The sequence below is a fragment of the Anguilla anguilla genome, chromosome 12, assembly GCF_013347855.1.
Source record: "Anguilla anguilla isolate fAngAng1 chromosome 12, fAngAng1.pri, whole genome shotgun sequence".
In the NCBI taxonomy this organism is placed as follows: domain Eukaryota; kingdom Metazoa; phylum Chordata; class Actinopteri; order Anguilliformes; family Anguillidae; genus Anguilla; species Anguilla anguilla.
This window is the reverse complement of record NC_049212.1, coordinates 12,539,576-12,567,572: the sequence shown is the minus strand read 5'-3', so window position 1 is coordinate 12,567,572 and position 27,997 is coordinate 12,539,576. Positions and strand designations below refer to the sequence as shown.

At 41.8% G+C, this 27,997-nt stretch overlaps 1 protein-coding gene across 4 annotated transcripts; it reads left to right on the top strand.

Annotated features, from left to right (window-relative positions):
* Positions 1-14: 14 nt before the first annotated feature.
* sytl2b (synaptotagmin-like 2b) lies at positions 15-27,960 on the top strand. Of its 4 annotated transcripts, XM_035386260.1 has the most exons (19): positions 24-163; positions 7,524-7,868; positions 9,548-9,699; positions 11,054-11,177; positions 13,843-13,912; positions 14,663-14,771; positions 15,950-16,795; positions 17,359-20,082; positions 20,647-20,751; positions 21,425-21,487; positions 22,166-22,251; positions 22,740-22,850; positions 23,786-23,955; positions 24,576-24,678; positions 24,917-25,078; positions 25,467-25,545; positions 25,707-25,806; positions 26,563-26,768; positions 27,069-27,960. In XM_035386260.1, exons 2-19 carry the CDS (start codon positions 7,768-7,770, stop codon positions 27,215-27,217), a joined length of 5,460 nt encoding a protein of 1,819 aa, XP_035242151.1. In that variant the 5' UTR covers positions 24-163; positions 7,524-7,767; the 3' UTR covers positions 27,218-27,960. The 4 variants fall into 4 exon arrangements, with proteins under 4 accessions (XP_035242155.1, XP_035242154.1, XP_035242152.1 ...); XM_035386261.1 differs by lacking the exon at positions 22,740-22,850 and having other exon boundaries at positions 23-163; XM_035386263.1 differs by lacking the exons at positions 25,467-25,545; positions 25,707-25,806; positions 26,563-26,768; positions 27,069-27,960 and having other exon boundaries at positions 16-163; positions 24,922-25,074.
* The last annotated feature ends 37 nt before the right edge of the window (positions 27,961-27,997 follow it).

Sequence of the window (27,997 nt, the reverse complement as noted above, 5' to 3'; positions counted from 1 at the left end):
GTCCAATTCCAAATGGAACAGGTTTCACTGACAGGGTGGGTTCATATAAACCTCCCTCTTCTGATGTCACCCGCAGTCAAACTCAAGAGGGTTTAATCCACTGCCACGGATTAATTTCCACGCTTCTGTTTTGGGAGATGAGCAAACCAGGAACCGGACGAAGGTAGAGTAAACTTTTGCCCTGTCGTAGTCATGAATAATTCTAAGTCTAAAACGCTCCGTTTGCGACTGTAGCTTACTTGCTAAATGCATTCCGAACTTTTAATATGCTGTCGAAATATAGCCTACGTGACTGAAAAATATCACCGACTGTAGCTGTCATGCTAGCCATCTAAAGCAGTTATCCATGATCGCTGAATATGACGGGACGTATAGAGAACGTCTCAAAGTTATAAGGGACAGTTTTGGGCGCAAAATTAAAACGTGTGATTGAAATATAAACGTTGATGCAGTTGCTACTGTAAATAACTTCTATTTAGATGACTAGATGGACATTAGTTACTTTTCTAACACTCAGTAGTAAATTACTGACAAAAATGTTTTTTGGAGTGTTTTTTTGTAATACTAAACGCAAATTCTGCTGTTATAGTCTGTCCATTATAGGGCTTGCTTATTAAAACTGCATCAATGTTCGTCTCTGTTAGTTCACTGAGCGATATCTTGATCCCTTCTGTGGGACAGACTTGTTATCATATAGCTCCCGAAACTATTTATTTATTTCATATTGTGTATCCAGTGTATTTGTAATGTTTCTTTATGTATTGAATAGTTTATTTGATTGTTTCTTTTGTTTGTCTATTTGTTTGTATGTTGCACATAAAATATTTCTGTTTGAGGGCTTTGGCTGTATACTGTACTTGTTCGTTAGCTTGGCTATAATGTAACGTGCCCGACCTTGAGATTTGATGTCAAGTTTCTTGCGGCAAGTGGTCCACTTACTTGGGAACTTGATCTTGGCCAGATTTGGATGTAGAGATATGCTTAGTTTACGTTATTTAACACTTCATACAAGGCTATCAAGAATTTATGTCATATAGCATTTCCTGGTTATCGTAACCCAATCACTCATATTGTTTAGGCTACTGGCAATAACACCAAAGTATTGAAAGGATGACTTTGTCCCCGTTATTCCTCTTCCCCATTTTTCTCTTCTAAAATGTCTTCTAAAAATGGTAATTTGGTAAATAATTGTTGACCTAAACTATGAAATCATGGAAATATTTGAATCCATTTGTACTTTTAATCTTGAGTAGCAATCCATGCTCTTTGAGGAGGGTTTGTGAAATGGGCATGCAAGCATTTAAACAGATATGGCAGCTGTTGCTCAATCTGCCATGATGATTGGCATTCTTTATTTATCTAATGTTCAACAGAAATTTATGATTTAAGGGCATTTAGCTGGTCAGAACGATAGGCATAAGTATCTGATTCTAAAAGTCGCTTTGACTATGTCTTCCTATTTAAATGGTAAAAAGAGACAATATGATACTTTTTTTTTAACCACGTATCATCTGGGTATTGCACAGTTAGCTTTTCTTTTGAACAGCGACCCAGTTCAGAAGATTTGGGTGGGGTTCCACACGTATTGCCTGGGCCCTGTGTCACGGCATTCTGGCACATTCTAAATGCTGACCTCTTCTTTGTGAGAGGTCAGCATTTAACATTCCAAATTTTCCGTATTTCCCTGTAACACTGCTGGATAGAAATGTTTGTGTTAGCATGAACCTACACAGACTAAGAAAATAAAAAAAATTTAAAAAATGATAAAGTAGCTAGGTGCTTGTGTCCTCGTCTGTCCAACCAAAGACAGGGTGTGTTTGGGAGTACTGTTCAGTGTTCCTCAGGGAATTCAGTCATTATTTAACCTTGGCATTGAGCCAACATGCAAGTGGTCTTCTTCATTGGTGAGAGCAGCAATAACCAAAGTGAACTTGCCAAACTGATTTGGTAGAAGCAAATTACACTGGCATTTATTCAAAAGTCAGTATTAAGGGCAATTAACTGAATCCAGATCTGAGGCTGTTTATTTATTTAGTTTATGAGATTTCAGTGGATCAGTTTGGCATGGTTTTCAGTAGCTTATTAGGTGCACCCATGTAGGAATTACAGAACACACAGCCAATGGCTTTTGCACATTTCCTCCCATAATGTCCTCAGTTAGATTTCCCATGTGTTTGCAGAACCCTTCTAACATATCACTTCAAATAGAATTATTTTCATGAGCTGTCCTTATTGGCTTTTATGTACCTACATTAGAGATATTACATTAGAGACATTAGAGCACCAAAATCTGTGGACCTAACCATTTTGGGGAACTAAATAAGGGGATTATGTGGGCATTAGGCACATAAATAAGTAAATCTGACAGATAGTAGGTGTTGAATTAATTAAATCCAATAGATAATAGACCCTAAATAAATGTAACCGACATGTGTTATGTTCCTAAATAACAGGATGTAACAGGTGCTAGGTAACTAGATAAGGTGATTTAACCGGTTAGGTACCTCGCTAATGGGATTCACCAAAGCATCAGTGGTAAATGTTTGTTCTTTTGTATTGAATTAATGCATGGATAATTGAATAGAGCATATATTTGCTTTTGGGGAATGTAGCAGAGAGGAACAAATCCTAAACAGTCTTGTAATCCCTCATAATGTAGCACGCTAACATTTGACTGGTATATTTTACCTGTACACTGCATAAATCCCCTGGAAATTGTGGCCGCACAATTAAATTAAATGTCTGTAATTAAATGTCTTGGGCCAGTAGCCCTGGTGAAAAGGGGGGCCTCCTGTTAGAATATGACTTAGCTCCCTGCTTCAGCTGTTGTTTCAGGAGTAGGCCGTTTTTGGAAATGATGTCAAAATGTGTGCTCAGATTCTGTCACCCAAGATGGTGCTCAGCTGGTCTAAAACAAATGACACTAATCTTAGTATAAAAATAATTAAAAAGAAATGAGACATTTCAATTCTTCCACTTTAAGAATGTCAGTGTGTTTTTATGTAGTGATGTTTTCTCCCTGGTCTGATAAGGGTTCAGGTTTGAACAGCAAGCAGTGTGAGCTCGTGAATGCAGGGCGTTTGCAGGCTTCCAGTTGTTTTTGTTTGATATGTGCCTCTCTACCAGTCGGTGCTGGCTCTCTCCTGTAGTACTGTGTGGACTGTAAGCTATAAAATAATCTGTGGGTCACAGGCAATGACATATGCTCAGACTGCAGAGGCTTCATTGTGTGGGCACAGGTAACTGTGACATGGTTGCAACTCAAGAGGTACAAATGGCAATTCCAAATTGGAAAGAAAAAAAAAACAGGGGATTTAAAAAAGCTCAGAGTGTAGGGTTGAAAGTATCAAAACCATTTGGTGCAATTGTGCAGAATGCTGACAAGCAGAAGTGCTCAGACGTAGTCATAATGTTAATGTGTCTCATATGATGCCAATAAGAGCTGTAAGTACTTTGGCATTTATGGTGTGCTTTATTCTATTTCAGTACAGGGCAGTTGTTCCCTGTAACTTGCAACTGCTCTCACAATTTATCCAGAATACAGTGTGGTGATGATGAAAGCAAATTGAAAATGAAGGGGAACAAAATGAAAAATAAAGTCAGGTCAGAATTAATAGAGGGGGGGGAAGAAAGAATACACAACAAATTTTTAAAACTCCAGAGACTAAATTCTGTTTTTAGGGTGATTATTTAACAGTTTGTGTTTACTTTTTAATGTATAGACTATATTTTATAGAACCTGCCTGTGTTAATGAGCTTGCAATAATGGAAATATTATACCCATTATGTAACTATATAACTGACTATGGGCAATGGCCTGCAGGAAAGCTCATACTCAGATAGCTTACCATATGGAAGAAATACATCGGCAGGACAGTCCTCCTTAGTTTGAATAGCATGGTGATTAGCTGCTGCTTTTGTTTCCATGTTTTGTAGCGACTTATTGTACTCGTCTGTCCTCGTGTACTCTTACTGGCTGGCGGAATGTCTTGGCGGGTAAATTAGTTTCGGATCAGAGGGTTTCCGTAGCGGGTGCCCTTTTCTGGGATGGCCAGAGATGCATTTCCCTCGAGCGGGATCATGTTCCGTAGTCTGGACCAGTGAAGCCCGCCGTACATTGCATAGAAAGTGCCGGAATTAGCGTATCATTCCTGCTCTACAGTGCAGTAGCCCTTGTGGTAGCGCAGTGATGCGGAAAAGACATAAGAAGTCGCATTCCGATTAGAAGCCATTCAGAATGCATATTTATAACATTACGTGCTATGTACAATAGGAAATGTAAAGAATAAAGCTCCTACTCTGTCTTCCCAAGAGTGGCTTTGGTTGAAGCCCATCTGTTTCAACATTAGCCCGTAGCATACAGTCTGAGGCTGCGGGTAATTATGGCACTCAGCAAAGAGTTAGGTCAAGAGTTGTAGTTGCATATTTACTATTGAACCGTCCTCCGGTTTAATAATGTACACTATGTAAATAAGAAGTCTGAAACGTTACAAAGCATTTCATTCTTATGGGAAATTTTTTGTTTCCCTCTCTTGGTGTGTACAGTATGTGTGCGGACAATTCAGCCGTGAATTCACAAGTTTTACTGGGGAGCTAATTCCTGTAAAGTGCCTTTGAAGTCTCCCCTAAGCTCATTCCACACCAGGCCATGTAAGGCAAGGGTTTTATCTGATTTCAGACATGAAGGCATACCTTCTGTAATGTGTTGCTATGGTTACACGTTTTGCCATTCTGTTACTGTTAGATTTTCCTTGTTTTACCTCCCGTCGAATATTTCGTATTTCTGAAGCAGTCTCCTCCTACACTTGATTGACGTGGTGTTTAAAAGAAGAGAGAGAAAGATCTGTGTTGCGTCTGTTGTACTTTCTAAAGAACGTTTGTTGCGTATTTTACCTTTCTGTACAATTCGGTGCAATGCCTAATAGCGCATCCCGTACCCATTCGGGAGAGTGCACATTGGGAAGCACATCCGTGACCCACGCCAGTCACTCCACTGGGCTGCACAGGTACGGCCCTGTAGAACTGTGGGACTCGTAGTTGATCCAGGCTGACCGCCAGCTCCCAAATGGCCGGAGGGGTTGTTAAGTCACAGCGATTGGGCGGAAACACGGGCGAATGGAACTTTAACTCCCTGGTGACTCAGTAGTGTACTGCACATTGACTGTGGGACTCCTGGCCCCTGTTGACACTGGCATGGCCGTGGCACATGACATGGCACACCTTTTCGATTGGCCAAGCTCATGGTGAACAAGATGATCGCATCAGCTGTGAAATGAAGTGAAACCCTGGTAACAAGATTTCCTGAAGTCGTCTGATTAATCTTATCCATATTACTCCGTGGACCAGTTTCCTATGGCCCAAATGTGATTTTAAATAAAATCTAAAATTATTTATGTATTTGTCAGCTGAAATGTGTTTGGCTAAGCAAGTATTAGTATTAGAACTGGGTTCCACCTTTTTTCGGTCAACAGTGCTGGTAAACTGTGCTATCGTCTTCGGTAAATACACTCAGCAGCCAGAGATTGAGATGGCTTTTTGGAAGGTCAATATTTGCATGGAGTGGAATTTTGGCAGGAGGTGAAAAATAACCCGTGTCACATTGCTCAGCACTGTGAGGAGAGCTTCACTTCCTGCAGCGTGAATGCCTCAATAATGTTCATCAATCATAGTTTAAAAGTTTATACTTTTATCTTCTTTTCTTATAATGCTGATATGGCCAGAGAAGAGGGATATCTATATAAACTCTGTTTGTCCTAAAAATGTGCATGTGTATGAACATTTAATACTAATTTAACTATAAAACTGGTACATTAAAATATATAAAAATATAACTATAAAACTGGTACATTAAAATATATAAAAAGATTTAAATGCTAAAGTGACTGCATGCTAACTTAGAAACCCAATCATTGTTCTATATATAATCTGTTGTGACGAATATTAAAATATTTGTCTATTAAATTAACATTTAAAAATGGAATTTACCAAAGAAAACAAACAAAAAAAAAAAAAACAGGCTTAAAAAAAGAGGTCCTCTTCAGAGATCTTCAAAGTTTTTGTGTAGCTTTTAAAATATCCACCAGGAGTTATGTGCCCATGATCGTCCAACATTCAATAATGATAAAGCTGATTGGTTGAAAATAAAATCTGCCATGGATACAGTGAGCTGAATGAGTTGAATTGATCAAGACATTATACGGCACAAAATGTTTTTGTTTTTTTTCTTCTTGATTCAAATCTAAAAATGGAAGTGGGCTTAATTGGTGTACTTGCCTGACACTAAGTGAAGTCAGCATGATTAGATTGGGAAACTAAAAGAGCTTTCTGTGTGAGGGGCCCAGTCGAATCTTTTCACCTTGGGCCTCATGTCCTGGGAGAATCCGCAAACTCAACGGTCACATGCTTCATGTGATCAGCGACGACCCTGCCTCCGCTGGTGTGCCAACTGGTTTCTGTTGGAGGGGTTTTGGAGAAATTGCCTGATTATACCCATTGATAGCAAGCTGCAGGAACTCACTATGGCCCAAAGGCATTAAAAAAGATCAGACAGTCAGTCAGTCAGTCACGGGTTGATAGAAAGAGGGATATCCCAATGTAACTTCTGTCTACAAATGGAGACATGCTAAGTCATGGATACGCATGGTGACAGAGGGGTTTATATCCATGTTTTTATATAGCGGTCTGCACAGAGGATGGACCAAGACTGTACCAAGTATAGCAAAACTAGTTCAGCTGACTATTAAAAGTACATTTCTAATCTACTTTTAAAACGCTTGACCAATTGACTGAATCTTGCTTCTTGTGGATTGCAAAGAAGTTTTTTCAACCTCTTGAAAGAGTGTAAATTGTATTCTGTTTCATGATGGACCACATAAACCACTCAGAAAGGACAAAAACAGATTCAGCTATTCAGCATTACACGGCCTGCTGTAATCCATCTAATGAGTGAGAGAATGAGAGAGTGAGAGAGTGAGAGAGTGAGAGAGTGAGAGAGTGGGAGAGTGGGAGAGTGGGAGAGTGGGAGAGTGAGAGAGTGAGAGAGTGAGTGAGTGTTTGTGAGGGCTGGGCGATATGAACAAAATCAAATATCACAATATTTTTGACCAAATACCTTGATATCGATATTGTGATGATATTGTGGGGATGACTATTGGTACTTTCACAAAATTACACAATTAGATTTTTGATAAATAATCATCAGTAATGCCTATGTAATAACTAAATGGGTAAAGGCAAATAGTAGAACAGTCAGGTAAGATCAGAAAATGACATCACTTTACTGTAATGCTGCCTTTAAAACCAGGAAAAGACAGCACTTATGCCATATCACAATATTACGATATACAAAATCCCAGACGATATGTAGTCTCGTATCACAATATCGATATAAGATCGATATATTGCCCAGCCCTAGTTTGTGTACACAGTATATGTAACTGTCTTGACTCTGTTGTATGTTGTGTGAGTTCTGTGTGTTTGCAGTACAGTTAGAAGCCATGAATCTGGGTTTGTGTCTATTACAGGTGCTGTTTTGTTGTTGCACACTGATCGTTCTGGGTGGAGGAGAACAATGAGCAGAACAGCACAAGGCCCAGCGTGGACGAACGAACCGGAAGCATAGGAGTAGGACCTCCGCAAAGGGCCTCGAGGCCTTGAGTTCCTACGGCAACGACAGCATATCCAATCACAACGCTCACCTTAAGGGCTCTTTAACTGCGAGCGAAGTGCAGGCCCTGCAGGGGAGCCCGAGAGGGAGGGAGGGGCACCATGATTGACCTGAGCTACCTGACGGAGGAGGAGCAGGAGATGATCGTGACGGTTCTGAAGAGGGACGCCGAGCTGAAGAAAGCCGAGGAAGACCGAGTCAAGTGAGTTTCGGGAGCTCCCTCTGAATGCTTCCCCGTCCGGTCTTCACTGTCATCTGAGGGGTTGAGAGTTACAGTAAGACATTACGTTACAGAACGAGAGGGGAAAGGTCCTGTAAAACCTTTACTGTCATCATCAGAACTGAAAGATTTGACTAAAGAATGCAGCCCAGTCTTCCTGCCATCATTGTAAGAATGCAATGTTAGACAAAATAATCATAATATTATTCTTTCAGGCCTTTTGCACAATATTTTCCAGTTTTCACCATTGTCATCTGAATGCAGGATCAAATGGGGGGGATATTACAATCGATTTTCATCATAATAATAGCCATAATCATTTCAATGAGGTAATGTGATGCAGAAGTTTAAAGGGACCAAAGGCTGGTTGCAGTCAGATTGCAGGTTAAATTTCCAGACAGGGCACATTCACTGAGCAGTTTAGCAGAGGAAATTGCCTCTTTAAATAGCCAGACAAATGAAAGTGGGTAATTGCATAAAATGAAAGCTGTGTAACAGCATTTTGCAAAAGCAAATTGAAGAATTCATCATGCTTATTTTCATATGACAAATATTATTGACAAATATAATATGTGGTGTGGGAACCTCTGAAGTTGTGATTCAGGGGAGCTCTTGTTTTCCTTTCTGAAGGGCAGCCGTGCTGCCTGATTCGAATCCCTTATGTGCACTTTTAAGCCAACAAGCGGCAAAATGTCAGCTCTGGCTGTCAGTAATGTTATAAACCCTAACCTGGGCCTACCTCTTCTGGGGGAACAAAAAACAAGATCATTTAGAGCTGAACAGGCAACTCCACGTTTGAAAGAAAAAAAAAGCAATGGCCCCCCCCCCCCCCCCCCCCCCCCCATTATGTTATATTCGCATTGTATTTGCCAGAAAAGATGCATAGCGCACCTTCAAGGCCAGTTCCAGTTATGCTAGCCGCTAGCTGGAGTGTAACTGTGAAAACAGCGTGCGTCTGTCTGAATACAATACAAAGTCCTTGTGGTGAATCATTACACACAGAGCCAGGCTGTGCACTTGTAGGAGCTGTAGGAGTGTGGCGTTTTGGAGACTGGCGGTGAGGTCTCCCTTCCGGCCGGTTCCCAGAGATCAGAGGCATGGCCTCAGTCAGCCTTGTGCTAACGGGATTAAGTCTGAGCGTGTGCAGCGATGTTCCTGCGCCCTCTCACATGACCACCGCCATTGTTTCACATGAGAGGAGGGAAAGCAAAAGAGAAGAGGAGCCCTCATAACTTAATAAAACTAAATTCAGACATACTTTTATCAGCATGCTACCTTTAGATGTAACACAATTAGCTGTTGCTGAGTAATTCAAATTATACATGAGCTATCCAACCACTAATTGTATGAACTGTGAAATGTATATCAGAAAGACAATAATATATGGTGTCTTTTTAGTTGGAAGTTAATTGATTCTAAGTGTTCATTTCTATTTTTAATTCCATATATTATTTTTGGAAATATTGAAAATGTGAGGGTCCAGTGTAAAGCTATTCATTTAATCACTTGTATGTGGTTATATATTCACTGTATTCCATTTTGAAGGATAAACGTGAGAGCGGACTTTAAGGAAAGGATTCATAAAATAAGTAGGGATCGGTAGTAATACCAGTTCAACTTTTAAATAAATGCAGTCTCTTCCCATCTCTCTCTGTCTTCAGGCAGCTGCAGAAGATTCCGGCTGAAGGTGGGAAGCTCAAGTACCTGTCAGGGGAGTGGTTCTACGAGGCCAAATCGCAGAGGCACCTGGACCGCATCCATGGCTCTGACATCATCAGGGCGTCCATGAACCAGAAGGACCAAATGACCCTGCGTGAGTGCGGGACACAGTGCATGTCTGTCACACGCTGTGCTTTAGGCCTCTAATGCCAGTGTGTAAAAAGCACTTTCCCATACATTCTGAGCGTCTACTGTTTTTCTTTTAACTGCTTAAAGCGTACTCAGCTAAACTAATGAGTTTCATTTCACCTCCAGCAAAAATTCCACCAATCCTAATCTTATTACTTTAGGACATATGATAAAGGGAAAGTTGATTTTCATTTTTGTAGTTCGAGGGCACAGAAAGCCCAGATTTGGAGGCAGGTTATTGACATTTTGTTGTGGCACATTTACCGACTTCCTTCTTCTATTGATATTTTACTTGAGGGCTTTACTTTTGACACAGATCTGCTTATGCTATTCTGCAGCACGCCTGCGGGACAGAATAGTTTACCGCTAGAAAATTACAGTTGCTAAGGCTCAGTCCCAGAATGACCTCCTTGGCAAGTCATTCTTAGTAACATATTTCTGAGGTAGATGTAAGTAGCATATTTATGAGTCTGAGTAGTATTTTTAGGCTCAGTCACTGTGAAGTCATATTGTGCCATTTCAAAGGGTCGAAGTCATTATGACCCCTATCGCTACTTTGAAAAGCAAAATTAAATTGAGGATTTATTTGTGGGAAATAATTTTGGATAAAGGTGTCTGTGAGATTCCTGCCAAAATGAGCCTTTTGTGTGTCACGGTAGTGTGAAACCACACACTCAGTCAGGCTGCTCGCTCCACAATAGCACCCAGCAAGCCAGCGCTATTGTCACAGAAACTGATTATATTGATAGAAATTTGAGAGGAGCCCCAATGAATCTGGGCCACTTTTAAGTCTGGCATCGATCCTTTCTGTTCCAGTACCTTATCAGTATTAGCTATTATTACCGTTCACGTTAGGGTTATACACATACATGCAAAATGCTCATGCTGTGAGATTATTTGTCTATGTACACCTGTGAACAGCAAATCAAATCCTGAAGCAGATTTCAGGGTAAGCATTTAGAAGATATTGGTCCTGTACAGATCCTGTACTGGAAACATTAGCAATGAAAACACTATGGTAACAGAGACACAGAAACAGCTGGGAAGAAAGCTGTATAATGATCAGATTTGTCTACTGACACATTCTGCTGAAACCGGATTTTTTAAATTATCATGTTATGAATAAAAATTCCTTAATTTCTTGCACTGTTGTTACAAGTATTGCACCTTGTATAAAGGCCAAAACAAATTTTAGATCTTTAGGAGCAATTTCAGGAGAAATGGGGAGAGACTCTGCAGAAGTAATGAGTTTTATTTCAGTGTTGGACTGTATGGCTAATTGTAGCTCATGTTCTCTCTTGTGTGCTCTCTGTCCACAGTGAGCCTGACCCAGTCATGGGCAGCAAGGACCAGAGCACTCAGTAATGGGAATAAAGAGAAGTTACGCCCCCCGGAACGTTTGGGAGAAAATCAAGAGCCACCAAAGCAGCCGAAGAAGGACAGGTGACCTTTGACCTCTTTCAACCCGAATTAATACATGCTAATGCTCCTACACGTGCCATAGCATAATTTAATGTATATTTTCAACAACAAAACACGTAGAATTCAAAAGGAGGTGAGAGAAGAGGAGAGGTAAGAGGATTTTAATGTTTTTTTTTTCCTGTATGTTTACATTATTATCTGATGCTCATTCACCTTAAAACAAGCACTTAAACGAAAGCTAAGAGTGTAACAGTATGTTCCGAACTGTGCGGAATCGTTTAGTCTGTTTGTTTTTTAAAAGCTGCGGCGAGCACGGCAGGATATGAAGGCGAGGCAGGACGGGTATATCTGCAAAGGGGAAGATCGGTAGATAGAATACGCAGGGCCTCAGACAAACATGTCGTGCGCTGCCCAGCGCCCCGGCCTGTCCTGTTGAAGTATGTGTCTTTGAGGTGTGTCCGTCTCATGACACCCTTAAGAGCGCTGTGACTCACGCAGAACAAACAGAGGTGTTTCTCACCGGAGCCAGGCGGGCCTCGATGAACCAGGAAGCCGCGTGGCCTCGCCAGAATTTACCCGACCCATCGCTGCTCGTGTACAGTACGGCCATAAGTACACACTCCTTTCACATACGCCTGCTTTCACGTACATCAAAGAACATATGAAGAATTTAACTTTTAATTGAAGTGAAAACCCGTGATATTTTACACAAAGCGTTTTTCTGTAATTTAAAAAACGCTTGCGTGAACAACAAATCCCAGTTTGCAGTTGCAAACTCCAAATGTACAATTTACCCCTGGTAATTTAAGATGTTTGATACTGTTGTCCTTTTATGACTGACTGGAACATCCATATACTGAGGCATGAAAATATAAGTACACTAGTATCTGATGTTCAGTTTTATATACTTTTATGTTGTTTTATATACTTGCTGGATGTTGGAATTTTACTGCATGTGCTTGTGCACTAAAATATCTTCCTCTCTAAACAATAAAACAAATATTCAAGGCTGGAGAACTCCCTCCGTTCAAACAGATTCTTTGTTCTCTCTGTTGCCACAGTTAGTTATAGGCTGGATTCTGTATAAGTAAATACACACAGGCATTTGGAATATCCCAGCAATTCCAGCTTAGACTGTCGTAAATGTGAGGGATCTGTTAGGGACAAACAGAGAAATTTCAAGAGAAGAAGCTAATGGCCACCATGGAACAGCTGTCCACATATTGTTTAATGTGAAATGGACTGAAATGGATTTCACTCCATGTTTTTTAAAATGATTTTTTATTTTAATGTTGGCACATAATCTTGTTAATACTGTGTGAAACTATTGTTTGCTACTGGACTGCTGTAAACATCACTTGGATCTTGGGAACAGGAAGACAGGAAGTTTTTGGCCATGAGTGCGTACTGTCGCCAGTCTCCTTGCCCTGAAAACATTTATGGCGCTGCTATAAATATCTGTTGGTCACGTCTGGGTTGTTATGGTTATTTTTGTGTATAAACAGCGGGGCAAAGTCCCGTCTTAATCTACGGAGTCTTTAATGGCACACTTTCTCTCAGCCTCCTGAGCAATTGCAGGAACCATTTAACGAATACCGCCGAATCCGGCTGCTGGATGGCTCGTGCGGTTAAGGCACCAGGCCGTGGTGCGAGGATCGACCTCACAGCCGCGTGCCAAATCCGGCCCGTGTCACCGCTGACTATGCCTGCGTGCGCTAAAGCCACATGCAAATGGTCTTCCTCCGGCTCCAGTCTGTGCTGGCTTAGCTTTAATCTGTGCTGCGAAAAGAAGCAGCTGGCAACACCGTTTGTTTTGGAGGAGAACTGTGGATGCCTGTGTACTTCCCAATCAGCGGTGGGGTTTGTGCATGTATGCAGTTTACAGATGATTGACCATTCCTAATTGGGTTGAGAATCGGATATGGTCAGCCCCACATTGGGTCCCACATTTATTTCAAAACAAAAAGCAAAAAAAAAAAAAAAACCCATTGAATCTTTGATGTTGAGTCCGTTCTGAATGAAGGCATCAGCAGTTCACTTTGTTTCTGTCTTACTGCTCTGGAAGGTTCCTGTGTGGGATTTGGAAAGGGCAGGGGGATGGAGCGGGGGCGTTTTCTCAGCAGGACCCAGTCAGAGAGCAACGAGGAGTCTTGTGCCCCTCACAAGTTTGTCAGTAAGCTGCTTCTGGGGTCAGCTCCCATGAGCTCCTCGCTGGTGAAAAACACCATTAAGTTCCATCAAAGTGGAAATCAATCACACACAGACTTCTGCTTAAAAAGGGTTCTTTTTTCAGTATGAAAAACCTTTGTTTTTAAAGCAAAATTGGAAGTCACATTGGAAAATTTGAAGAGCAGAAATTCTCAGCAGAGGGATTTTGCATACATGAATAATGTGCATGCATTAATAATGATTTGTGCATGCATGAATAATGTTTCATCAAATGGCGAAAGGGACAGCTCCCCTCCCCCTCCATTAAATACACCTTATAGGTTTAATGGTTTGAAGTTACAGGATTTCTTTATTGGCACCCTGACATATAACAGACGCGGTATCAAAACTGAGTCGGTTTAAGATGCTAGCTGTTTCCTGTGAATGTCTTGTACAACCTGGAGTGTTTATGATGTTTACAGAATCATATTTGTCTGTGGCAGTGCTGCGAACGGCCATCTTTTGTCTTCGCCTATAGGGAAAGTGACCATGCCTCCCGGGACCTAAAGCAGGAGAGACCGAGGGTGGCTTTGCGCTCTTCTACCAAGGTCTGTACAGCCTCGCTGTGCTAAGAAATGCAGCCCAATGAAGGGCAAAGCAAGGGGGTGATTCTACCTGTCAGAAACCGCGCAGCATCCATGAAGGGACACTGCAAGGAGAAAATAGACCTGAGCATATGGCTCGGCTCTAATAATTAACCATGCTTCTAGCAGGGCTAATTAACAAATGCACATATCAATGTGTTAGCAACACATTAAAATGTGTTATTTTACACAATAGGATACCGTTGCTTTTTTCTTTGTTTCGTTATGCAACTCCCAGAGAAGCCTGCTCTTTAGCTGGCTCTCAGTATTGTAGATGGACCTAACACGCAGTTATAGAGGGAGAGGTGTATTGCCAGTTTTTAATCATATGAATGTAAACAGTGAGTCATTTCCAATTAATGTTTACTTTTCCGCGTCGGTGTTGAAAACAAAGATAATCTATGCGTTGTATTATGAGGAGCTTGAAAAGACATAGTTGCTAATGCCACTTACTGGTTAATTGGCAGTTTAGCGTACTGACATTCAATCCTTAGCTCAGTCCTTCCCTTAACTCATTTCCTAACTCATCAATATTTAGAGGTCCTGTTGTATTTTTCTTTCCAGCTTCATTGTTCTCGAATCTATGTCCATACTTATCTATATGTCCTCCCTTTTATTTTCATTCATTAATAAATGTAGACATGAGCATTTGGTGAGTTGTGTTTCTTTTCTGTTGTGCGTTTTTCTCGATTTTCCCGTGTTTGTTTGCCGCAGAGACACAACCCGTTCAACAGGGCCTCGCTGGTGTTGTCGGAGACCCCTGGGGAGACAGCCAGCCAGCTAACCAGCGGAGCCGCGGAGCTGCACGAGACGACCGCGGGGGGTGAGAGCGTGCACAGGCGCTCGCGTGTGCTTCTGAGAGTGCAATCTCTAGGAGGGAACTGTCGCATTTCATTGAGGGGGCGGGCATTCAAGTCTGCAGGGCAGTCCAAATTTACCGCTGGTGACTTTTGATGAATTGTTTGGAAATTCTTTCTTGAAGTAACTACATCCAAAACGTCATTTAAAGAACACACGGTTGTAATCATGCTAGTAGTATATAAGTAACATTGGAATGTAATTTCTGTGTATACACACCATTTTAGAAAGGTTTGTGAGATACTTTAAATAAATATTATTTCAAGCTGTTTCCTGAGAGTTGAGGTTTCTGATATGACCCAGTCTGAAGGTCAGAGTTTGATAACACAATGTGTATTGTCTTTTTAAATGATTTGATGAATTGAAGGACAACTTTGTTCCTTGCAATCAAAAGTAAGTCTGGTTAACCAATCCCACCAAGAGCCATACATGTTTGCTTTTTTCCTGTCTGTGGTTGCAGTCCTTGCCTTTACTCCATGTGTGTCATGTGCATGTCCTGTACTGGTATCTTAAACCTGCATGGCATGTTGTGTGATCCTGTATACATGCAGTCTTATCCAAATTCTTTTAGCTTAGGGAATTGTTTTTGAATAACTCATGTAAGTGAGGTCTACTCAGGACATCCCCCCAGTGATTATGCAACCATGGCCCCTGAAGTACCAAACAGATTGTATAAAGTAAAGAAGAAGGCATGTAGCTATGCGCTAAGGCAGTAAGCTTTCCTGCATGACTGTGCAACACTACACCCAGAACACCTGACAACTGAAAAACAGTTTTCTTCAAGGACAGTGGCATTCCAACATTGTATTCACAGACTCAGAAGTGAAAAACAACATAGCGATCAGATTTAAATTAAAACTGTGCTGTGAAAAACAGCTTGGTTTTGCTTGCCAGACTAGCAGTATATGAAGTTTATGTGACAAGAAAAAATTCAAATACTGCTAGATGCAGTGAAACCCACCTCTTCTTACCTGCTTCACAAACATCAATTTGGGGTTGTCAGTTGTTAATATCAATCAGGAAATGATTGCATGTCTCTTCTGCATTTCCTGTGCTATTCTGTCACACGCTTGTCATAGTTTGCAGCTGTTTTCACATAGGCACTCAATTGATCCACCACTCATAGTTCCCATTGTTTTGCAGAATCTTTCTCACCACTCAAGAGTGATGTATCTGGTCCAACTGATGACCTCAGCTTAAAAGGTCCTGGTGAAATACAAGAAATAGACACTGAACATGCTCCTGTACCAAAAAAGAGAACAATCCTTTTCAAACCCCTGGACTCTCTGCTTGACAATGATAGTCTATTCCCCAAGTGGGGGGACTGGAGGATTGGCTCACGCAGCAAATCGGTCCCGCCCCGAGGAATACTTAAACATAGCACCAGCTGGAGCTCTAATGACTCTGGGCTGCCCAATGAAGGTGCAGGCAGGCGGCTGGAGCTGCCGGGTGACCAACCCTCTTTGCCCGCTGACGTTGCCCCGGAGGGAAAGCCCACGGAGAAGGGGGCAGAAGACAAGAATTTAGATGGCACACTGTACGGCGAGCAAGCAGGTTTCGTCCCGAGGGATGCCGCCGGGGGGCCAAACCTGTGGGAGGGTCGGGAGTATGGGGACCAAGACCTGGTCAGTCTGGACCACCCCGCGCCATTGGATGAGGAAAGAGGGGAGGTGGAGCCAGGCACCAACTGCAAGAAGAATGATGGCAGCAGTGGTCTCAGCCTTGCCCCGTGCAGCACAGTCTGTGATCAGCCACCAGAGGAAGAGGGTTGTCCCTCGGATGCTTCCAGAACTCTGAAGGAGTCAAAGTTTGGCTGGATGACCCATACAAAGTTTCCCCCCCGCGATCGCACGCCCTCTCCCGGCTTTGAGGCGCAGCGTCACGGGCGGGCAGGTGGCAGGGAAGAGGCAGGTACAGGTGAGCCACTGGCTACAGGAGAGATGGCGCCCACGAGATGGGAAGATGTACATCTGCCCCACGACCCTGTCGGTAAGACCGGTGACGCTGAAAGCTCTGGTCCAATTAAATCAAATCTCTGAATGCATGCTGAAATCAAATTCACGTGATCCTATACCTGGTCAGATCAGCCAGCCAAAATAATCCTGCTTCCATCTCAGCAGATTTACTAACAGTTGAAAACAATTAAGAGTTATGGACTCCACCATAGAGATTTTGAATGGTTTCTGTTAATTAATTTAGAAACGCACAATTAAGAGACCACACATGTACATTCTTGGACACTAATGCTCAATACGACTATTGACTAATAGTTTTTTTATGATTGTCTTAGTTTACTAAACTCTCACTAACTCTATATAATATACATATTATACCTGCCAGGTACATATATGTATATTATTCAAATGTTCTGGAGGCTATTGCTGAATTGGGATTCCAAGGAATATGCTTCTGTTCATAATCTCAGGGAATTTGGGGATTAAGCAAGTGTATGTTTTGATATTTTGTTTTTGTAGTATAGTCTTTGTACATTTCAGTAACACCTATTAATGTGTGATACATGATAAAAATGATTCATGTGTGTATTTTTACAGGTCAGAATAAGACGCAGGCTGAATCAACACCTCCCCAGGTCTCCTGCCTCCCATCCTTCATGGATGAGAAAAGTAAGCCAGTTTATGCTCGGATGAGGAGCCACGAAGCCTCACCCGTGCTGGAATTACAAAGCCCAGAGTTCGCCAAGGGTGACTCCATTACCAAGGTCCTGGAGTGGTTCAGCAGAAGCTCTGACAGTCAAGAAGAGCACGTCTGTGAACAAGAAGTGGAGACCAAAGATCAACCAGGGGCACCTGAAGATGATATGACAAAGCATAAGATGGTGGAAGACAGGGACCAACCAGTCATGCCCAAAGGTGATTTCACCACAGTCAACCAAGCATTGATTTCTGATGGGTCCCCAACTGCAGACATACAGGTGTCACATCTAAGGAGGGCACAACTGGAAAGAAATGCAATGGTAGAAGAAACGGGCATCATCTGTGTAGAATACAGTGATAAAAATCAGTCTCTGACTGAACAAGAAAGAACATGCCCTGAATCTGCAATAGAGGACCCCATCCTTCTGCAACAAACTCAGTTTGCAAACTCCTCCCTCAACACAGAGTTAGCCTATCAGCCAGTGCCACGAATGTCCACTGTCCGACCCCAGAGCCAAAATAAAGTAAATGCAATAGAAACAAAGGAGGTGCATGACAGGGAGGCCAAAGCCATCTTGCGCAGTCCAGTCCACAAGACAACACAGCAAGAGGTTAAACAGAGTGAGCCGAGAAATGAGCGGTCACCTCAAAGAATCACTAACTTGAAGTCATTCTGGGAGAGCAACAACAGTAGCCCTAAAATACCGACCAGCAGGTCTAGTGCAACCTCCAAACATAAGGAAATCGAGCCTGTTAGTCAAACTGACAGAACAAAGATAGAGTCTAAAGTAGACCTCTGTAAGGCAGAGCAGAAGGTCCCACCAAGGGCAGGAGAAACATATTTAGACACTAAAAATGAGAAAGAGGTTTATGGAATGTGTGTCTCTCATTCTCTTGCTCAAGGGATTCATACTAAGGGAAAGTCTATAGACAAGGAGGATGGTGTTTGTGAACCACGTGTGCAGTCAGTTCTTTCTCTCACACAAGAGGACCCTCTCAAAAGAGCACAGAATGACCATAGAGAACCAGAAGTTGTTCTTGCTCCAAGGTGTGTGGATGAAGTTCTGCCCCTTGAGAGCAGTCACCTGGTTGAGAGTTTAGAAGAAGAGAAGTACATTGCTAAATGCATTGTCATTGGTGAAGATATGGAAATTCCTGTCTCCTCAGTAGAAGGGAAAACTGTTTTGCAGAAATTACCCCAGAAAGGGGAGGTGCCTTCTGGGATGGCCCCACTGTCCAAACATGTATCATCATTAGTGGAGCAATCCTCTTCTGCAACCACTGTCAAACAGGGGCCTAATCAACTTGACAACAGTGCAGACAAGGTCAGGCACCTCAAAACTTTCTGGGAAAGTGAGAAACCTGGACCCACAGTGATAACTGATAAACCAAAACAAGAGATAGCAGACACTAAAAAAAGCCAATTTTCTGCTCCCCCTGCAAGTTTGAACAAAAAGACTTCAAAGTCTGCATTTGACCTTAGGATGGTAGATACTGATGATGATTACAGTGCTTCCCCACTCAAAGAAGGTCCTAATTTTACAGTCACCTCAATGAAACAAAAGATGGAGAAGACATCGATGGGCCAGAGCCTAAGCAACTTGCAGTTTAAAAACCTTCGTGATTTCTGGGGTGGAACTAATGGGCAGACTTCACAGTTGCCTCCCACTGAAAAAATAACACTCAGTCCAAAAAGCCCCCAAATGAAAGGTCAAGAGTCAAGTCTGAATGACCTAGAGGAGAGCCTATCCCCAACTGGTGATAAAAAGCCATACCCCAGGTTACCGTCCAAAGATCTGGAAATGGCTAACTTTACAGCCCAGAGAGCTGAGAACTATAATCTGAAAAAGTACACCATTGATATCTCATCTCCTAAGGGTGAGCTCAAAGAGAAGAAACGGCTCTCTCCACCCCCTCTTCCCAGACAAGAGTCAGGATCATCAGATGAGATGAGCATGACAAGATCTTCAGATAGCAGCCCCTCTATGGAAACAAAAAGGACTCAGTCACAGCAGTGGCCTGCAGGTAAGGAGGAGCAGGATTCATCCTTTCACTCTGACCAGGCTCCACTCATCAAGCATAGGACCTCAATAGCCCAGAGGAACCCCCAGCAGCCCAGGAAGACCAGCTTGGGAGACACCACCGGGATGGTGAACCTTAGCGAAGAGCAGCAGGACATTTCATCCGAGCACCTCAGGAACACACAGGAGGAGCAACTGAGTGAAAGACAGCCCCCACACAGAGAGGCCCCAGAGAGACGACCTTCAGGGACATCGAATGGTGGTGAGCGGCCACAGCCCCTTGCCAGGTCCTGCATACCTTACCAAGACTACCATCACTACCTTGGAATTCCAGAGGGGGAAACGTTCCAGAGCATGCCGGCTGCAAAGAAGGAGAAGGAGGCGGAGACCAGTGCCAGCTCCCCACCAGAAGTGGAGTTGAGCGTGGGGAGTGGACCTGTTCGATCCAGCACCCCAGTGGTCTCAGAGGAACCCCAGGCCAGGAGGGGGAGTGAGGGGCAGTACCCATGGCAGTCCCACCATGGAACAGATGGCCTTGACCTTGATTCCTACAGGAGCAGTACCTGCGAAACCTGGTCTTACTCTGGGACAAGCTCGGCCTGTAAGATCTGCTTTTATTTTTTTCCCATTGCTTTATATTTAATTTGCTATATAATCACTTTTTTTGATTATTTGGGGAAATTATGTAATTGTGTAATCAAGGTTATATGATCAAGTTTTTTTTAACTGTTAAAACAGACTCATGGTTAACTGATTCGTATCAAAGAAGTTATCCATTTAAGTTTGTTTGGCTTGGAAAGCTTGTATTTTGAACAGAGAAAGTTAGAGAAATCTCTTGGGCAAAATTTCAACGCAACTAGAATTAGTGAATAAAATTAAAATCCTTGATTTGATCGTGTTTTATGAATATATCCAATATATTCATAAAACAATACATCATTCAAATTAATAAATAAACTAATAAGTGAATTATTTCTAAAAATTGTTGTATAAAAATCTTTGGGGTTTTACACAGCACTCTTTTTCTGTGAAACTCAATGAAAATATCATTTTTATGTTGCTTTTTCGTAATATAACTGTCATGGGGTCTGTCTGTTGATTGCAGGGGGTAGTTTTGATTTTTGTTAATTTCCATAATTCCATAAACTCTCTTTATTCTATGAAGGCGATGACGAAGACTCGAACTCTGTGAGGATGGCCTTGGAGCGAGCCAGACTGAGGCCTGTGTCTGCCTCCAAAAGTGTCGAGGACATGACTCTATTGCCGACAAGTAAGCAAAACGTCTCTGTGGTCTCCCGCTGCAGAGAGGTTTCGGTTCACTCTGTGCATACACGGATACCAGATATGATTCACTTCTCACGTGATAGGCCAATAATGGTTAATAGTTAATGATAATTGGTTCTAACCGTACTGTGTTCTGTATGTAAGCATTATGTCAGAAACACATCGTACCTTAGGGTGTGTGCTGTTTTTCCAAAGTGCTTCATTGATTTAACGGACAAGCCTGCGCTTACTATTCACTACCTTTAATGAGAATTTTGATATTGGACTATATTCAATATGTGTAACGTACAGTATAATCATATTTTTTAATTTTATTTTTGTTTGTGTGTGTTTTTTTCATATACAGTAACATGATATTATTATCTTTAAATAATCCTTGTACTGTATTAACATACATTTAATTAATGTATGTTCATCAACTTTAACAAAAATATAATGAATGTAGTAAGATATCAGGTGCAATTCTTTGGTTCTTGTAGTATCTGTTTTAAAGGGTAAATTGTATGGTTAACACCTTGTTATATTAAACTTAATATTCTTATATAATTTTGGACAGTGCATTGTATTGTCATATTTAATGAAATGTTGGTTTCCCAGTGCTCAGATGGTTGAATTTCACCCACATACATTTTTGAGTAATGTTTTTCCCTTCCCCAAAGGTGAGGAAGAAGGAAGGAGTAAAAACACTTCCAGAGGTGAATTAATGCTCAGTATGGATGATGGTAAATATCTGTTCTTTTGCTTTGAATTTTTCAATTTATTCAGAAGAGCCCTTTCATTGTGATCAATTTTAGTCAAGTTAATGAAATCTTTGTGTTCCTTTATTTATTTCATGGGTTTTGATTTTGACTTTATTGTAATATTATATATATTAGTTTTTCATTATTGTTCTCAAACTTATTTATTTTAATGGAACTATTCATTTATTCTGTTCATTTTTCAAAACACCTCTTTTTCAGTATACAATCGTCTATCACTTTTAGTATCTTTGCTGAGCATCACTCAGCAGTTCTTACAGACTTAAGGAAAGTAGCAACTTTTAAATCTAGCAATATAAATTTATTGGTATGTTTATTGTTTGATTTTTGAGATAAGGTTGTTCAGATGTGGTTACTTAAACATTTGAGCTTTCAAACAGAACCAGGAGTAAATTCATATGAGCAATAGTTCTGATTTGTGAGTAAACTGTTCTAATACACATCGGAGGCCACAGTATGATGAGGCCAAAAGGATGCCATCGTCCAAAAAAACAGAGATGCCTTGACATCCTGTCCGTGAATGTCATTTAATTAAATACTGCTAATTTCATTAAAACATTTAATGAAGTGATTTTGCTTTCGGGATGATTTATACCTGTATGTAGACCCTTACCCTAACCCCGCCTCCTCTCCATCCCATAGTCTCTGTGATACATCAGTCTCCTCCCTCTGACCTCAGCCAGATGAAGAGCATGAGCAAATCTGTGCCCGCTTTCCTGCAGAAAGAGGTAAAGGGACATGACATCACAGATACCTGCTCAAAACATCAGTGAATGGGAGACTAATCTGAACATGAAACATTAAAGCCTAATGTTGTAAATGAAGGAAGGTAAACCATGGCAATTCACATTCTTCAGATGAATGTGTCTTTTACATGTAATATTTGACAGGGATGCCTATAAATTAAATTATATATTTTTTCTTTGTTCGTCATCCTCTGACCCAGTTCAACCCCACAGCTGGTGAACTATTGCTATCTGGGATAAATGGTATCACATGACTCTCTGAGATTTTACAATATCCTGACTGTATGACCTCTGACCTCCACTGCATCGTGTGCATGTGACCGAGCTGCTTTAGCCTGTTTCAGTCTGTGTTCAGTGTGTTCCCCAGGTGTGTCGTGTGTGACTGCTCTCTGCTGTGTTTTAACCAGGGTGTGATGTGTGTGAATAACCTGTGCGTCTCCGTGCGCTGCTGTTTCTGTGCTGTCTTGTAGAGCAGCGCAAGAGACAGCGACTCCGCTTCGGAGAGCAGCGTCCGCGCGGGCAGGCGGACCAAGATTGGCAGCTCTCTCACTAACCTTAGCAGCTCCTCCGGCATGTCTTCTGTATGTCTGCACACGAGCACGCTAACTCCACGATTCCTAACACTTTCTCAGCTATACAGTTGCACTTTATGCTCATGTTGACTGGTAAATGGACAAATAATAATAATAATAATAATAATAATAATCATCATCATAATCATCATCATAATCATAATAATAATAAAGAACAGACTGTTTTTATTGGACATTATATCCCATATATATATATATATACATTTTTCTCAGTGTGGAAACAAATATCAAATCGGTGCTGTGCTACCCATATGTGTACAGAGAGCGCTGTAGCTAAAGCACACTACTCCGAGGTACCCACAGTTCAGCCAGTGATTATATACTGCTCTGAAGGTTACAAAGAGCCCAATGAGAGTCAGTGCCGGTAAGTGGAAGGTGTATCTCTCTTTAGTGGAGACTGGTAGCCTGGTGCTACCTGCTGTTTTGTTAGGAGGAACTAATGCACCTGCAACCTGAGGAGCCCTGGCCAACTTATACCCACCCTACTCTTGACAGAATTAGGCCAGCTGTAGTCTCCTTGTCACAGTTGGCTAATGGCATAGCCCAGGCTTGAGCCTGCAATCACTGAACTTTAGGCCCCAGCCAGAAGTCTTCTAGTTTGGAGTCCAATACCCTGTTCATACTTATTTTACACCAGTGCTATACACTCTTTATTTACCCTGAAGGAGTGATTGCACCATTGATCCATTGCAAAGCTTTCTGATTTAAAAGACAGAAACCTTCTTGTTGAGAGGCTGCCAGTTAGAGGTCAGCAATTCTACCCTTTTCCACACCACAGGGGAAATTAATAGAAGTTTGAAAATCTAAAGTACGCAAGTGTTCTTTTTCTAAGACTAACCCTGCAGTGGATGTGGGTTGGTTGCGGCTCTGAAGCCGTTTTCGGGGTTGCTCCCCCACTCACCCCCTCTCGTCCCCGCGGGCAGGTCAGCGGCAGTGTGATGAGTGTCTACAGCGGCGACTTCGGCAGCGTGGAGGTGCGAGGGACCATACAGTTCTCCATCGGCTACCTGAAGAAGTTGAAGGAGTTCCACATCCTCGTGGTGCAGTGCCGAGATCTGGCGGCTGTGGACCCTGAGAAGAACCGCTCCAACCCGTAAGCACCGCAGATCCAGCTATAGGACTCCAACACTGTTATTAGTGGAGCCATTAAAAGCTTCATATCCATCTATAGGACTCCAACACTGTTATTAGTGGAGTCATTAAAAGCTTCAGATTCATCTATATGACTCCAACACTATTATTAGTGGAGTCATTAAAAGCTTCACATCCATCTATAGGACTCCAACACTATTATTAGTGGAGTCATTAAAAGCTCCATATCCATCTATAGGACTCCAACACTATTATTAGTGGAGTCATTAAAAGCTTAATATCCATCTATAGGACTCCAACACTATTATTAGTGGCAGGAGTAAAGGCCTTCAGATCCAGCTATAGGACTTCATAATTCACTGCTTGTCACATAACGGCCTTTGTGATAGCCTGAAGATAAAATTGAAAATGACAAGAAGCTGTTCTTTCTAGTGTATTCCAAATTGTTATACAGTAGCTGTCAGCCAGTATTACTCACTAAACTTATAACTGCAACACACCTTACTTTCAGGTGAATGTGTTCATTAGTAAACTTTCACAAAGTGCAAAGCATAAGATTCCTACTGAAGATAGGAATCTTGCTAATTTACTGTTTCACTTTGAAAATGTTTCTGATTCTAGATATGTGAAGAGCTACCTCTTACCTAACCAACCAAAGTTGGGTAAGAGGAAGACCTCGGTAAAGAAGAAGACTCTGAACCCGAATTTCAGTGAGATTCTCCGGGTAAGAGAACCACATGGATGCCAGAGTAATTCTGTCTACGTACGAGGTTCTGCCTGAAATAGTAATTAGTAAATGCAGGTAATCACCTGCTGTCATGATGTTGGGCCTGCCTCTCGCAAAAGCTCTGCTTTGCCATATATTGGCTCTTGTTTGACCACACTGTCACTCAGAAGTTGTTACAGTATATCACACCTGAATACGATTCCCATACTAATAACTGTCCTATTTTCCTATCCAGTACAGAGTACGCATGGAGACCCTCAAAAATCTTATGCTCAACCTCTCTGTGTGGCACAATGACACTTTTGGGCGTAACATTTTCCTGGGTGAGGTAGAGATGGATTTGTCCAAATGGGACTTTGGAAAAACCCATATGGACGTCTTAACCTTGAAACCGAGGGTAAGACATGCAGAGAGATGTTAGATCCTCAGCAATTTTGATTTCATTCCTCTTTTAAGTCTTTTTATGTAAAAAAATAGTAAATTTACTCATGATCAAAACCATTTGTGCATGCCAGTGATTCTGTGAAAAAATGCACTTGTACAATGTCAAACTGTACTTGAAATAGCTGCTGTAATCATTTTTTTTGTGAAAACCATACTCAAATCAAATTAAAGCCTTTATCGTATTTCTTTTGATGATGCTGATATGATTACCTCTCTTAAGCCTGCCATCTTAACTGAAATGTTTGAAGTTTGAAATGTAGCAGAAAACAGAGCTGGTTCGCGCTTGTGCATTCTGATGGAGGTACTCAGGAGACTGCTGCCTATACCCTCTTCCGTTACAGGTGCCGTCTGCCTTCCAGGCCTCGGAGTACAGAGGGGAGTTGAGACTGGCTCTGCGTTTCCTTCCTGAGATGGCCTACGGTAAAACTGCCAAACCTCTTCCGAGTTACCAATCGCTGCCGTTTATATTCACCAGAGAATGAACAGCAAGTTAGGCTTTTGGTTTTTATTAACACTTGATCTGTCTGCATGAAAACACCTTTTTATGTTGCTTATGTACGACTCGTCTCTCTGTGCTTCAGGTAACAAATCGTCCAACACGGGTGAAGTCCACATCTGGGTGAAAGACTGTAAGGACCTCCCTATTATCCGGGGCATATCCATTAACCCTTTTGTGAAGTGGTACGTATGAGGACCGATAGCAAATACGCAGCTATATCGAATCATAACCTTGCCAGTTTTAACGGTGTCCAGCAGCCCTGCAGGGCAGTATAGATACATTGGTTGCAGCATTGCTGGAATTGTCCCAGTCTCATTTCACAATCGCAGTTGTTCTGGTCAGTTGTGTACCTCAAGTCTGTGCAATCATTTGGCACTGTGAATTGGGAGAATTGAGACTGTGAATTAAATCTCTGTTCAAGTTAAAAAGATGCGAGTTAGCACATGAGTGTCAGTTACAGATTATGATGTCACCCCTGGAGGAGCAATACGGTTGCAGTTAGCTCCATTGGCAAAGGACACTTCAGCTCAGTTGTGCAGAGCAGCCAGTGAGGGCTGTGGTGGAAACCTGCTGCAGACCTACTACAGTAGTTCCAGTGATGCAGTTAGTATAACTGATGCTCATAAGTTAGCTGAGCTTGCTGCTGTGGTGATTCGAGAGGGAGAAAGTAGCACAGGTTAGAAGACATGAGGTAGCAACTGAATGTACACGAAAAAATGCAATGTCACCCTGAACAAACAAAAAATAGAGTGCAATGCCTTCCCTTGGCTAGGGACCTTGGTCTTTGGCTCAGCAGACCAATCATATTTCTTGGTTGGTGCAGCCGGCGACGCCCCCAGTTAGAATCTCCCGTCGCACAGGATTAGGGATTTTATGAAGATGTTCTAGGGGCTGTGTTAACAATGTCGCCCTATCTGACTTGTCCCATTCCCCGGCAGCTTCGTGCTTCCTGACACGAGCAGAAAGAGCTGTCAGAAAACACGGGTTCTGAAGAAGACGCGGAGCCCGTCGTTTAACCACACCATGGTCTACGACGGCTTCAAGGCGGGGGACCTGCCCGAGGCCTGTGTGGAGCTCACGGTCTGGGACTATGACCACATCGCCAGCCACATCGTGGGCGGCCTGAGACTGGGCCTGGGCACCGGTGAGCTGCCGACCTCTGTGTGACCTTTGAACCCACATCTGCCAAAGGACTATTCCTTTTCTCGTTTTTAACCTCGTATTGGCTGAGAAAAGAGAATTTGCTCATGTTTTTTGGCAGAAAACATTTTTCTTCTCTTCTCAGTACACGAAAAAAATATCAGGAATACCTGAAAATCCAAATGTATTTATTTGTTTGTTCTTTCGTTTATTAATTAATTCATCCATCATTTTTGAAGCAATTTTGAAGCCAATTCTGATCATGAGTGAGTAGCTGAACAGTGACAGCTTCTTCTCTTTACAGGTAAAAGTTACGGGGCAGTGGTGGGCTGGATGGACTCCAGTGCAGATGAGGCAAATTTATGGGAACGGATGATGGATTCACCAAACGAATGGGTGGAGGATGTGCTCCCTTTAAGGATGTTAACTGTAGCAAAAAATATGGGGAAATGAGAGAATGGTTACATGATTTTGGGATAAAGTTATTTGACCTAAGAATTTACAGAAAGGTGCGTAATGAAGTGTGTATAATGTAGAATTAAACCTTTAGATTTTTCTTATAGTAAACAAGGAAACAGACTTTATGCTATTAGTGTTTAGTGACATTGTTTTTTTTTTTTTAACTGGACTCTGGTGAAGAAATTCTGCTAATTCTAAGATTGCTTATTGCTCAACCAGTTTCTTATTAACATCAGACTATACATACAGTACACATGTATTTCATATTTTACTATCTGTATATTCCCTTCGCACTGTGCTTGCATTTAGAATAAAGCTCCATACTTTATATAAAGGTGTGAGTAATTATGTTACTCAGTCTTAAACAGTGATGAAAAAGAGTGTGGTACAGAACGTTTTGAAACATTCAGTACCACAGAGGAGAACAACCTGCCAATGTTCTGACATGTTCTTTACCACAATCTGTTTCATCACTGTGTCTAGGCTTTGAAATGTCTGTGCCCTTATCTATTTGAATACAGTGCTGCTGGATTGTAATGCAAATAGCAAAATACCATCTTGATAAGGTCTTCATATGACCTGTGTCATCTTAGAATTAGTAACTAGCAGTGAGGCAATTAGTATGCCAGGTATCGCATAGGACCAAAAGGGGGACTGGAGTTCTATTTTTCTTTTTAATAATGACATGAATGTTCCAATGTTTTTGGGGTTTCTGTATTATGTTTTCTCTCATATACTTTGAATCGGTAGAATATCAGGTGTGTTTAATCTTGC